This window comes from Chelon labrosus (genome assembly GCF_963514085.1).
Source record: "Chelon labrosus genome assembly, chromosome: 13".
Lineage (NCBI taxonomy): Eukaryota > Metazoa > Chordata > Actinopteri > Mugiliformes > Mugilidae > Chelon > Chelon labrosus.
The window spans coordinates 19,872,618-19,886,932 of record NC_140346.1 but is presented as its reverse complement, the minus strand read 5'-3'; the positions used below and the strand labels follow the sequence as shown (position 1 = coordinate 19,886,932).

The 14,315-nt window shown below is 43.2% G+C and overlaps 1 protein-coding gene across 1 annotated transcript in view; it reads left to right on the top strand.

Annotated features, from left to right (window-relative positions):
- Positions 1 to 14,315, top strand: part of LOC311498269 (CD166 antigen homolog) — a 42,594-nt gene that overhangs the window by 18,171 nt on the left and 10,108 nt on the right. The window contains exons 2-11 of the mRNA XM_084558797.1: positions 6,549 to 6,655; positions 6,862 to 7,078; positions 7,187 to 7,251; positions 7,665 to 7,752; positions 7,964 to 8,137; positions 10,815 to 10,936; positions 11,026 to 11,161; positions 11,528 to 11,640; positions 11,725 to 11,851; positions 12,404 to 12,525. Coding sequence (XP_084414923.1) covers positions 6,549 to 6,655; positions 6,862 to 7,078; positions 7,187 to 7,251; positions 7,665 to 7,752; positions 7,964 to 8,137; positions 10,815 to 10,936; positions 11,026 to 11,161; positions 11,528 to 11,640; positions 11,725 to 11,851; positions 12,404 to 12,525 — 1,271 coding nt within the window. The remainder of the gene's footprint in view (positions 1 to 6,548; positions 6,656 to 6,861; positions 7,079 to 7,186; positions 7,252 to 7,664; positions 7,753 to 7,963; positions 8,138 to 10,814; positions 10,937 to 11,025; positions 11,162 to 11,527; positions 11,641 to 11,724; positions 11,852 to 12,403; positions 12,526 to 14,315) is intronic.

The following is a 14,315-nucleotide window of genomic DNA, read 5'->3' as shown; positions in this document are numbered from 1 at the left end:
GTATTTATCCCACAGTGGGGAAGTTAGCGTGCTAACACGCTCACAGTAATAATGCTAACATGTTGATGGGTAAAACTGTCACCATATAAATCATCTAAGGTTAGCTAGTCTGTGTTAGCATGCTAAGATGGGATAAGATAATGTTTTATTTATTCGACAATGGAGAAATTTGCGTGCTAACACGTTGACGTTTTATCATATTAATGATCTTAAGTGTAGTGTATTAGCATGCTAATCTTAGCTAATTATCTTAAACACTGGACGAGAGCCCATATTTTTGCAGATACTCTGTCACAAATTTTGATCTGATGGTGCTAGATACATTATTTAAAGGATCATGTCTGATTTGAAATCATCCGGAGGGGAAATAATGTCCATACCAAGTTTTATTCCAGTCCATCCAAAAGTTGTTCAAACACTCAAGGTTTGCACCACAGCTGTGGTGAGTCTGACCATGCTGCTAGCGTGGCTAAAAAGTTGATGACCTTCCTTTAAAAAAAAAAAAAAAAAAAAAAAAGCTGTGTTTGCTTCTTCATTACATGTTTAAAAATCTGGGAGTCATTCAGCTATGGACATAAGCTTCTTTTGCTGACCAGCTCCTGACAGTCCAGTTAAAAAAAAAAAAACAAGCCAATGCCCTCAGCTTTATGCTATAAAGACACTGACAGGCAATTACAGTGGGAAGGGAAAAAGCCAAATTATAGAGCACACAATGTTGACGTTTGAAATGGCTCAGCCTGCGACAAAAAGAGAAACTGTGTGACAGGGATGTTGTGCAAGCTGCGCTGTCAGTTATCCATCAGTGACATGATTACACCCCTTCCCTCAAGAGAGATAGCCGGAGATACTGAGGATGTAGCAATGTGTTTTTTTATTTTATTATTTATTTATTTTTTTTAAAATCTCTCTTCAGCTTGATGATCTGGAACACTTCCCCGGCGTGATCTGATACTGTAGCAGAATTCAAATATAGTCATGTGCTTGTCACAGTCAGTAACATATGAGCTGAGGGCGTGCGCAGAGTGAAGGATTTGACAAAACAGCCGACTATAGAGCTCATATATTACAGAGCGGCTACGAGGAGGCTTTGGGGACCCCGCTGGTAGACTGAGCAATTTTCCGACCGAAACCTTCCCACACCTTTCTGTGTGACAGCAATTTTTCTTGACAGCAAGTAATGAGAGATTGATCTTATTAAATCACAGATCCCTCTCATTTCAAGTGCTTGATATGGCTAATCAAAATTCAGCGCTTGTTAAATTATTAAAGAGAAGACAAGGACGAGAAGCTGAATGTCATGAGAGGTTAGGTTTTCTTTGATTTCTGTGCTCCTTAGGCAAGTGCCGCTCACTATAAGAATCTAGCCTTTCCTCAAGTATTATTGATCCAGCTGAAGTGGTTCTGTCTGCCCCCTCACCACTGAACCGCTTCTGAAACGAGGCTATTTGCCATCAGGTCTTTGCGGACATGCGCCATGGGATCTCCGTTCGCTGCACAATCCTCATTTTCAGCACTTAATAAGTTTGGGCCTCGGTTTTCTTTTGGATGTTGCGGCTGAAGAGCAGGCACGCACACATAACGCGGGCACACACAAACGAGAGGGCGTAAGGTAGCAAAACAGGGATATAGAGACTAGTGTGGGGAGGATGGCTGATTTCCCTGGTGAGCTTATATCTGAGCTGCCGTCACCTGTCTCTTCTAAGGGATAGAGGCACCTTAATCAGGAACATGAAAGTATCTCCTGCAGTGCTGCCTCCTGTCTCTGTCACTCGACTGTCTTCTACTTGATTTATCATTACTGGAGTATTAGCTAATTTTCTGAGTCCAATGTGAGCATAAAGGAACTCTCAGAACCATTTTTTCTGGGTTGAGATGATTCAAGTCCCCATAAAGTATGTCTACATGAATATTTATTTTGGCATCCTGGACAGTTTGAATCCTGCTTAACAGTTAAAAAACATATCGGTCAAGGCCGTCGGTGGGCGTCTGTGTTCCTTGTTTTGGCGTTCAGTTGGCACAAGTCGGACCCTTGTCAGTGGCTTTTTCAGCCAATTTGGCGTGTTGAATTGGCAGTAGGGTGAAATCGGTCAGAGAGGTCACCCGGATTGGCTGTTCAACTTAACGAACCAGTCAGTGCACAAGCGGAAAGACGGAAGTGATGAAGGCTCTCCTTGTCTCCCATCTGACCATTCAAATGCACAAATTCATCCAGAATGACTGAACTGTAGCCATGGATCAGGATATAAAAGCTTCCTAGCCTGCTAGCTAATAGTAGCTCATCTGCTTTCAACTTTTGAATGATGAATTCAGACTGCTGCTACCTGCTGGTTCCCTTTCACCCAGGCGCAGAACATATCTACGAGCTAGCTGTTGGCTGTAGTAACTGTTCATGAACACGCAGATGAAATATTTTAGAAGTCTGCCACAAAAAATATGCTTTAAGTCTGTTTAGAAACTTGGCAGCAGAGAAACTGCAGTTAAATACAATGGATCTTCATTTTCTCTGTAAGCTGCGATTGTAATTGGATGTACTCTTTACACAGCACTATATCATCCATAATAAGTCTATCTGGATTTCTGGTATAGATTTTTTTCTTGCTGTTCAGGATAACAAACGTTACCTTTCTTTGTCTTTGAATTACTTCCTGGCAAAAATAGGAACTACACATTAGGTCTTATGTATTCCATAATGGTTTTTGGCCTTTAGTCTCCGTCAGAAGTCCAATCAGTGGCAATGGAAAGGGTTATGATCTTAGTGTTTTAAAATCGAATGCTAAAAAATCTATTAACACCTGCATAAACAGCAAAGGAGTAAAAAGTCAATCTCAACAAACTGTTATCTCACAGACACGGATGTTTGAAGTGATGGTTTTTAGGTCGGCATTGTGTGCACTTGTGTGGACGTGTTTGCGAAGTCACTCCGTTCACCTACTTTTGTTGCGGAGGATTACCTTATCTCGGTAAGCAGCAGGAGCTTTGTCTTCTGTAACTCAACGTATGCGATTAGTTCTCATTGTGCAGCAGTGTAATCTGCGCAGATAATGCCTCTTCCTTAATGCACACTCTTTAAAAGTTCTCGGGGACGCCGAACGCAGCTTTATTTGAATATTCAAAAATGGCTATTTGAATTTGAAATGTAAGGAGTCTATTATACAGGAAATGTGATAACCTTTCCGATGCTGCAGTGCTTGCAGTGCAACCTCAATATAACTAACTCAGTTGGAAGATTCAGCGGAGCCGGTTGTGCGGCACCGGCGGTCTCCTGAGAACGTGTGGACTTCTGACAAACATTTTTTATTTTTTTCTCTCCCTCAACCATTAGTATTCTGGCGCCAGCACGCCCAGGTGTAGCACATAATCAAGGCTCTGACAGATTATTTTTGTCACACTAAATTCCTCCAAAAATAAAATATAGCTAGATGTCATTGGATTTGACACATATGCAAAACTGGTCCCCGCGTCTTGCACAGAGAGCTCATTAACGGGCCGCTCCTAATGTATTCAGTATGTGTCCATTTTCCTTTTTTCCACTCAGCGTGTGCAGTTCTTTCTGCCCGGATCAGAAACCTGCACGTTTCATTAGATTTACATCAGAAAGACAAAAACAGCAGAGTGTGCGATGGCTACATCACCACGCTGCGTTCACACCAGCAGTGTGTATCACCCTGTCAGGTGCATCGGAGTGATGTTTACCCAGATGGAAGATCTAAATGCACAGCTTTACAGCAAGGCAAACTTTGTGCACATAGTCGGGAGAATGCATTGTTGAACATGATCAAAGGCTAACTTTTCCAACACCAGAAGTTGGGTAATACACTGTGTGACATTTTCCCAAACCAAAATCACCTATTGAGACTGATCAATGCAAGACTGGATTCTAAAGAAAGCTTTTAAATCTTTTAATAATGTGGCGAGGAATGGATTCAAGGCGTGGCAAATCAGCCGCAATGAGAGGGATCAATGCAGGAAACGGCTGTAATTGTATTGAGGTCGACAAGTGACAGCGCTTATCCCCGTGTTTGGTGAAGAATTCGGTAAAACTGTCAGCAGCTGAAACATGGTGAGGTTTGTTTTGTCCCGTGCTGTCACTTTTAAATGTCGCAGAGTCTTATTTAAATGCAGAGATCGCATCTATGTGGGTGAAGTGCTGTGTTGGTGTTGTGCGTTTCTCACATAGTTGTTATTGGGTTGGGTTTCTGCTGCTTTGATGCTCACATAAGCTGTCCCTGGCTCATGGATGCAGCTGTAAGCCCTGATGATAGTCACTGTCCCTCCCACCTTTTTAGAGACGACTTGTTCTTTTCTGTGGATGTTTTGTTTTCTGCCTCTCTATGGGTAAGTCCCGATGTCTCCACGCCCATCAATCTCTGTCTTTTACTACAGGTGGCACGTTGAATAGGAAACCTGCAGGCTACTCATGATATCCAAGTTGTATTCCTGAGCAAATAAAATGATTAAATTGTATGAAAATAAAATAAATTCCCACGACGAGGACAGGAATGATTTCAGCTACGTTTAGGACATTAAATGCATAAAGAATAAATAGAAACAAGACTGTCAGCTTAGCATTACACAAATACTGAAAATAGGGATGGAATTAGCTTCATTGCAATCACAACGTGTGCATTTTAGGATATGGACAAGGAATGGTCGACAGACTATGATATGGCCCGCGTCTGCACGTGACTTCATGCTAGGAAGCTAGCTGCTACACTACTGCCTGGTCAGCTTGCTAAATTTGCTGAAAAGACGGCAGCAGGGGCCCAACTAGTGGCAATGGTTCTGGATTCACCACAAAAACTAGGCCCCCGGATCCTCACCGCTGGCCCAACATTAGCAAACTACACACCATCGGCTTTAGCCACTGCTATTAAGTTTTACACGGAAAAACGATCAAGGTTTAACACTTCAATCAGTGTGAACCCGTTTTCCTCGTTTCAAGTCTTCAAGCAAAAGGCAGCTGCTTGAAGACTACAGCTTCATAACCAAGACATAAGAGAGCGGCATCAGTCTTTTTCACGTCATCTCACACTTTGCAAGAGCAGCACGTGTATTTCCCAAACGTCTAGCTATTCTTTTAAAGTGAAACAAGGGTCCACTGAAGTGACGGCAATAACAGAAATGGAAGGGAACAACTTAAAACACAGCACATCTACGGGGCAAATCATTTTATCAAAGGGTCTGTTTTTTTGCCATCTTCTCTCTGTAGCGGTTTTAAAGACAGGCTGTATGTACACTGGTCAGTTCCCCCGTGTTGTTTCAGAGCTGACAGCTCATAATGATGAGTGACAAGTGTTGGGAGTGTGAACCTGTTCAGCCGAGCATCGGGAGGATGGTGATAACGGCAGATTTTATTGACTCGAGGCAAACTGTTTGATCTAGTTGCCCCTTTAGTTACATAATACACTGCACCGGCACATAGCCATGTCATTGACTTGTTTAATAGTCCTGATGTGAAAATGACACTTGACAGCTGGGCCGCCTGACGTGTGGGAAACAAATCAGGCCGGGCGGGAAACAAACATTTGTGCACCTCTGAACTTGCGCGCTCAGCCTGACACCACATTCAGCCGTGCAAATATGCATTCAGGGTCCCAGTCGCCACCCTGTCCTGATGTAGACAATGGTAACCATAGTAAAAGTATTTACTTCCATTCAAACGTGATTCAAATGAGTATCACGCACAATGCAAATGAATTCGCTCCATGCCTGCACCACTCCGAGGAAACCTTTAAACGTCTGGTGAGTTAAGTGGGAGAGTGAGAGCAAAAGTTTCGTTTCGGTGCAGAAATGACATTAAAGCGTGCAGCTGTTTTTTGTGCATGAATATAATCAGACAATTTCAGCCTTCAGTGCACACAGAATAGTCGGGCATCTTCATCGTTTTGCACTCTTCCTGTACGTACGCACAGATTACTCGTCGCTGCTTCACCAGGCTGAAACTGGCCGGCCGCTGCTTTGTTCTCGTACGCCTTGCTGAACTGCTGTTGAGAGCTGTTTGGGATTGTAGCTGTCAGCTTTATGCTTCCACACGCCCACTCGTGCATTTACCTTAGCCTGAACTCCGAGCGGCCTGAAATGTAAATCTGAATGCGAAAAAATAAAACGGAGGAACACCTCATTTTCAGTCAGACCATGGCAGTCTCTTCTTCCCTGCAGCCCTCTGGCTTTAACCCCTCATCGCAGCCCATTGAGACACTTCTGGCACCCTCCTCCCGCCCTCATCTCAAGCACTTTGTCTCCATGGCAATGTTTTGAATGAAATTTAGGGCAGGAAAGGTTGATTTTATTTTATTATTATTTTTTTTAAACCAAGGGAGAGCTGCAAAATTAGCAGAACTCTATAGAATCTGGTGTCCTTGAGTGTTTGGCGAACACTAAGTGGTATTGATAAAAATCAGTCAAATATGTGCAGAAAGGAGCGGCCTTTGAAGCATTCGGAATAATAACGGATTTCAATTCTCTGTTTGAAAAATTCATGCTGAGTTGGAGCTCTCCGTATTAGCCCTTCTTTTCAAAGTAATTGATATGCTTTTTCTCTCTCGCAGTCACCGGCATGGGGACGGTTGTCGGCCTGTACGGAGAAACGCTCGAGATCCCCTGCAAGAGCGGAGCCGTGAAGGCGGAAGACGCCCTCATCGTTAAATGGAAATATGTAAGTGGCAGTGAAAGTCGCTGGTTTCAAAATGGTGGCGTCCGCCTGACAGTCACTTATCTGGACCACGCCCAGTCTGAGTGCATCTGTCCCTCCTGCATGAACACAGGGTGCAGAACAAAACAAGGCGTGCTTTTTTATTTGAACTGGAAGCCAGAGCCGTATGTGACTGACTCGTAACAAGTGCATTCTGCTCTGCTCTGCAGGACAAAGGAGAGGGACTTTCAGGAGACCTGCTGGTCAAGCAGAAAGGCCAGAATGTTTCAATCACCGCCACTGATGAATACAAGGGCCGTGTGAACATGGCCGTGAACTCCAGCCTGCTGCTTTCTGCAGCCAAGCTCACTGACCAGCGGACCTTCACCTGCATGGTGGTGTCCGGTTCAGACATCAAAGAATTCCCAGTTAGTGTGGTGATCTACAGTGAGTGCAACATGGCTTAAGTCTAATTTACTTTACAGTTACTGACATGAGCAAACAGCCTCACCTCCAATAAGTTCCCGTTCATGAACACATCTTTATGTATTACAGAGTCGCCGGCAGGCCTGGAGATTTCTGACGACGCCAAGGAGCTCGAGATTGGCAAACTTGCTAAGGTGACGTTTTTAATGATTAACATTGCTTATACCGACATTATTTTAAGCAACGCATCATCTGGGGAAATCCCTCGCTCGACCTAAAGTATCTCGAGGCCTAACAGAGACCATGCATGTTAGTACAGTAATGAGTTCTTTGAAGAGATTCTCATGAATTAGTGAAAAGCAGAACCCCCACTCCGACTGCAATTAAAATACCCAGAGGATCTGAGGGGCTTTAGAAATGCTTTGGGCATTTCATGGTCTATTGCATAGAAAACTCTGTTGTCCTCAAATGCCAGAGAAGCTCTAAAAAAAAATCATGTTTGGTCATTTAAAGTGATTCATGAAATGCATTTTGACACTATTTTATATCCGAGTGCAGTTTTTCTTTTTTTCTGTGTTTCTCAAGTTTAAATTTTTTCCCCCTACAGCTAGGAACATGTGTAGCGAAAGATGCCAATCCAGCTGCCAACATCACATGGCTGAAGAACAATAAGCCTCTGGTGGCTGATGGCAAAGGTGCGCATTCCTTATCCTGTGGCTTTAAACAAAACTTGTCATTTTCAACTATTACAAAGGGTTTTATTGTGTAGCTGTATATGCATCCTGCTGGGATGAATTGTGCTGCACTCCTCGACACCATGTGTGTGTGTGTGTGCGCAGTGTTTTGGTCATTACACCTTTTTCTTTTTCCTTGTTAGCGTTTTCAGACTGTTTGTTTTCTGTCTAGGGATTTCCATCCAGTCCTCTGTGCTGGTAGACCCCGTCACCAAACTCTCCACCACCACATCCACACTGGAGTACACTGCCGAGAAGGAAGACACGGACGCCCAGTTCACCTGCAGCACTCAGCACACCGTGGGTGCAGAGCTGGTGTCCTCTCCAGTGACCTTGACTATTACCTGTGAGTCACAATGAACACACTTTCTGCAGCGGACGAGCTGTTTGCAGAGCACACAGTAATGTTATGTTTATCTTAAAAGACTAATACTGTGTCTCACCTTACCTCGCCGAAGAAGCTGCTTCTTTTTAGATTTGCTTTTTAATTCCGATGCTGGACTTAGACTGCAGGATTTTTGGGACGATTTATCCCATCATTCACCTCTCTCGACAATCGGAAGAGCAATCCAGCTCTGAACTCGTTCATTATTGAGGTTTGGCCCAGATAACTTGGTAATGTGAGGGTTGACAGACCTCTGCAGAGTGATATTTAGGATTTAAAATTTGCATGATTGAGTCGGTACTTTCGACAACAAACCTCAGAGCAGCTGATGGTCTTCTCAAACTATGGTAAACAGTCTGTAGGCGTTATCTAGCATACCACAGTAACAGATATTATAACTAAAAATCTCACACTCCACTCCGACTGCATCCCTCGACCAGTTCACCATCCACACACTATTAGCCTTTGGCATTGTTTTCATCTCACAATTACGAAGTTACAGTAAGGTCTGGTTCTTCTTCTTCTGTGGTTGATATGTGATTGGCAAACCAGCTTGCAGATGCATTACCGCCACCTACAGGCCATGAATGTAGACCAGCTGTTTTACAGCTAGTTGTTGCTCCTTAGTCTCCATCTTGTTTACATCCTTTTGCCCCATGAGATCTCATGAGGGTTGCATTCAATGTTCCCCAATCTACATGTTAACCTAAATAATATCATATTTAGGTTAACAGTACGTGCCGCACTATTATTTTCAAATAATGTAGTGTGTGCCAGTTTGAGATTAGAGAAACTATCTGTGTTTAGTCTTTTATTCAGTCTTGTCCAAGCAGCAACCTCCAAAGTTGAAGAATGGGTGCAAAAAACTGCAGTTCCTTAAACGGCCACTAGAGGCTTGCTCCAAAACTAAGTCAATCCTCATAGACGTCCCCATAATTGGAAAAATAATCATGTTCAATTCTTAAACTTGTGCATAACTAAGGCTGGGGAAAGGTTTCAGATGCCTAAGGTTGTTAGCTGTCTGCCCCTGGCATCCCCCCGCCTGCCTCAGCTCCACCTCTTTGCTTATTTTTTGAATTCGCTGGGAGTTATAGGCAGTGTATGCTTCTGCGGTAAGTTGACGCAGAGGCGACATCAATGCAGACACCTATGCAGAGCTTAGTGCTGTAACTGACTTGCACCTCCCCAGAAATGTAACTATGCGCCACGGTGACGGCAGAGCACAAGAGCTGTGATTGGTCCGCTTGGTAGTAACGTGTTTATGCTCTACAATTTCCGAATGCTTCTCCATCTCCTCAATTTTCGAATTGACTGTTTTGGATTGATAAAGAATCTGTAAGGTTAGCTGAGGAGGTTTGGAGTCATACAGACATTTGTGTGACTCGTGTTTGGCAAAATTCAAACGTAATTTCGTCGAAAGTTTCAGTTGCCATTATTGAAAGTGAAGCAGGAAGTAGAAACAAAAATTAACCTGACTGGCAAAAAAGACACAGCGCCAACTAGTGTTTGGGTGGTGTTGTTACAGAGCGAGGCAGCCTGACGAGCGCATGAGTGTATCAGCTCCACTTCAGGCGGAGTCAAGCATTGACAAGATGGTGACAGCCAGTGCCACCACACTGACCTTCAAAAATGCTTTTTATGTAACGTCATGGAGGGTTAGTCGACTTAAAGGAAGCAGTTGATACCTGATTGTGTCCAATTTGTTGACTGAATGAAAAATTTGAAAAACTCTGCCAGAAAAGCCTTTTTTTCTTCCCACTTTTAGAAAATCACTCTGGCCAAACTGTTTTAATACCAGGTTGATCTATTTAAGATTCTTCTCTTTTGTATATTTGCTTTCCCCCCCTCCCCCCTTGAGCATTTTTAAGCAGGTTTTTAGTATCAACTCAAATGAAACAGTGGTGCTGTTTTTGTTTCTCAGCTTTAATTATTATGTTATTATTTTTTTCTATTGGTGTTATGTGATTTTGTTGTATTCTTGGTGAGTAAACCTCTGCCAGATCCTCTTTAATTTGACACCATGATAATTTGAGAGAAAAAAACCCCCCAAAAAATCAAAGGGAATGCTGACTATTAAATTGAAGTCAATCATTTTTATAAACGCACAGCAACAGCAGCTCCTGACCCGTAAAAGGACCAAGAAACGTTCTTTGTAGTCAGTGGAGATTGACTGTGTGTATTATAGTGTTTTATTTTATTGTATTCTTTCGCTTCCAGCCAAGACAGACGATGGTTACGACACCTTTGATGGTTAGAGTTGAAAAATTAGGTGTAGATTCTGTATCGGTGTAGTGGGATTTACACTGAATGCAGCATTAAATATTAAAGTCAGCCGCTCATCGAGGCCCGTAGTATAACTTTTTTTTTTTTAACAAGAAATTCTTAAAAGGCTTTGCCTCAGATGGAGCAGAAACATTGAGCTTTGAAAGGATTGTTTGGTCGAGTGCCTCAGATTATAACTCCAATTCAGCCGTCTCCTCTGCTACATTTTGAAGTTGGTCATAACCGATACCGAGGCGCAAAGTTAGAGCTCTGGACACTTCTCTGCCGCCCCTGCAGTCAGCTGGCAAGGGAACACGCTCCACTTGTTCCACCCTCTCATACGTCCCTGACTTTCCATCTCCTATTTTCCGCACAGACTCGACAGAGAACATCGTCCTTCAGGTCAGTGCTCGGGACCCTCTCGTAGGAGGCAACTTGACTCTGAAGTGTGTGGCAGATGGCAACCCGGCTCCGACCAGCTTTAACTTTCACCTTAAGGTACGCGCTGACATCTCACGGAGCGCTCGGAGATTCATTCTCGTGAGAAAATAAATCGTTACTCATGAATCATTGTTGTTTGATTGCAGGGAGAGGTGGTGAAAGTGGAAAACGCAGATACTTACACCATCACAAATGTCTCGCGTGACACCTCCGGGGAATACAAATGCTCCCTAATTGATAACCCGTCAATGGAATCACCCAACGAGGACATCACCGTCAACTGTAAGAGAAAAATAAATAAATAATGCATTTCTCCTCAAAAAAAAAGAAAAGAAAAAAAACAGAATAAATTACTGCAATTTCACTCCCACCTGCAGCATTGTCAGTGTAATTTCCCCTTTCTGTTGCGGTCTTATTTGTTACAGTGAGAGCAGGGAAGTGTTTGCTAGAGAAAAGAAAGTCCTAATGCTGCTCTTTGGCTCACGGTTTTCTTGTGATTTGTGGAGAAAAGTGTCAACCGTGCTGCCTCTAATAAGCTGCATCTGCAGGGCTGTGAGCCAAGTGAAGGGTTGTGTGGTTAACAACAGAAAGGTTTCCACCCTTATCAGGCCTCTGAACCGTCTCCTCACCATCATGTCCTCCTTTTAGACCTAGACATCAATTTAAGCCCCTCTGGGACCGTCGTCAAGGGTGCCGGTGAGACCCTGGATGTATCTCTCCACATTGATTCTTCCGAAGTATCAGAGGTGTCCTGGACAAAGGTAAAAGCAATCTCATATATATGTATACGACAAATCGTTTGCGCTTGTTGTTGACAGCGATGACATCCTCTTCATTTATTTCAGGATGACGAGAAAATTGACAAAGAGCCCAAGTTTGCCGAGCTCGTTTACACGGACTCGGGCAAATATGAGTGCGAGGTGACTATGGGGACCCTGAGCCGGAAAGCTTCTTTTACGCTCGATGTCGAGGGTAAGGCATTAAAGAAAACTCTTCGTTGCTTTGAGTTGGGTTAAAAAGTGTAAAGCAGTCTCGTGTCTGTATAGCAAAGTCGAAGCTACAAGTAGAAGTTGTTTTTTTTACCTTGACACATATAGAGAAGGAAACAACCTGGCCTGAAAAACATCAGCTCTAAAGCTCACAAATTGAATTTATTTAACTCATACGAAAAAAACTAACCACTTGTAGTGATTTGTCTGGGGTTGGCAGCAAAACAACCAGTGATTCCAGATAGTTATTCACAGCCACAACTGGGTTTTACACTTCATTTTCTGTACGGATTAAACAAAGAAGATGTAGCATGCTGATTAGTGGCTGCCTCCATCCTCGTATTCAACACACAGACACGACAGTGGCGTTTATCGTCTCATCTAACTCTTTAGCAGAAAAGCAAATCCGCGCTCTGCCAAAAGCGTCAAACTCCTTTAATTAGAGATTTTTTTCCTCTGCCATTTTGAATGAAATGCAACCGTGACAAATCCTCCTCTCGTTCAGATGTATCTGAAGAGTTGCGTCCCGTTGCAGGTGTTCCCGTTATCCGGCAGCTGTACAAAATGCGCGGCGAAAACGGCAAACACAAAGTCCTCGTTTGCGAGGCCGAAGGTTCCCCGAAGCCGGCAGTGTCCTGGAGCATCAACGGCACCTTGGTATGCACACTCACGCTCTCAGAGCTCACACCGTGGAATTCTTTCACAGATAAAATGTTAACATTTTCTGAAGGTCATATCCATCAGTTTTAAATAAGTGCACATGTATTTATTCATTGTGATTAACATTTTTTTTACACATCCTCACATTGTGTCGGGACTGTATTAATATTGGCACCATAGTTGTAGATGTATTAACTATTCAGCTTACTGTGACATTAAAATAAGAAAAACATCAAGTTCATTTTTAAAGGAGAAAACTTAAATGATGGATTTTATTGCAAGTCAAGATGTTTGGATTAATGGTTAGAGATAGCAGACATCTTTACACCAGATGCTGTGAGAGTTTATTCTGGATCCTTAGTAAAATGAAACCTGGAGTAACGCTGAATGCAAAATGTCAATATGTCAATACGGTAAGTTAGTTTATGGCGTCTGCATCAGTTGATATGTTGGCTTTTACACAGTGAGGCTGTGAAAACAAGCACACCGCAGGCTCGTGATGCAACTGCAGCGCTTCACTTTGGGTGAAAAAACGACCGTTTCGCTGAACCGCAGGAGACAGCGGGATTCTTGCAAAATGCAAAATCACACAGATTGCATATCAGTCCATCTTCCCAGGATTCATGCTTTGATCCACGGAGGTCAACCAGTCGGTGTCCTGTGAGGAACTGCCACGAGCGCGGTTCAGGTGTAGCGAAGAGTCTGCGGCGCTGAAAGCTAGAAGTGGTGCATTTGCAATTCTTCTTACAAAGATGGCAAGGATTTTCCAGTGACACCGCACCGACTGCATGCTAGCTAACGTGGGAAGTGCAAAAAAAAAAAAAACCTGACCACTTCCAAAAACAATCAGTCTGAGTCATGGTAAAAAAGCTTTACAGCAGAAATAAACATGATTACAGCCCGCTACATAAAAAAAGGCTTCGATTTCTACAACTAATTTGATAGTCATCTGCATTTTTTTGCTTTTTTGGCACAAACAAAAGTAAATTTGGCACCCGTACCCACCTAAAAATGTAGTGTTGGTTGTCGAAGCCTGCCCTTCGTTTGATTAAGTCATTGCAAAACCTGGAAATGGTGCCAAACTATTTCATTTCCGTAACCGAACAACAGAATCTGTTATCGTCATCTAACACATATCCAAACCCATCATGTCACAACACGCCGATGTCTCATGGATAGATTATGGATAAATAAAGTCCCCCATGTACTTGTTAAACTCGTATGGTTTCCCAACACGGCCGATGCCCTCTGAAAATAACGAGACGGATATCGGCTTTAAAGGATGAACCCCGCATCCCACTCATTCTTCCGATCACCTTGAGATGCACTTGAGACTTGACACCATTCAAGTCATTCTGCATCACTCAGAGCGCTTTGAGTGTTTCTCTCCTTTCATAGGACTATTCTTCTGTTCCTGAATCAATACAGGTTGTCATAGAAATTAATTCTGACAGTGGTCTTCCTTTGTGAGATGGCAACAGGTTCATCCTGCAACCGCCAAGTCTTCAGCGTCCAGCATCTTAATATAGGTGTTAAAGCCATCTGCTGAATGAAAAAGACCAGTTCTGGGTCTGTTTTAGAGCTGATGCGTAGTTCGTGATTATTTTTTAAAATGAACAACTGATAGGCTTGTTAAAACACAACGGCGGTGTTTTCCCCACAACAAACCTATGAATAACATTAGCAGCGATGTGACGGCGTGATTAAACAGAGGCTGTTTAAAGCGTCTTAGTCCTGAGACAGTTCCTCTCCTGCTTCCCTTGTTACTGCAGGGTGAGCGAGCGCTC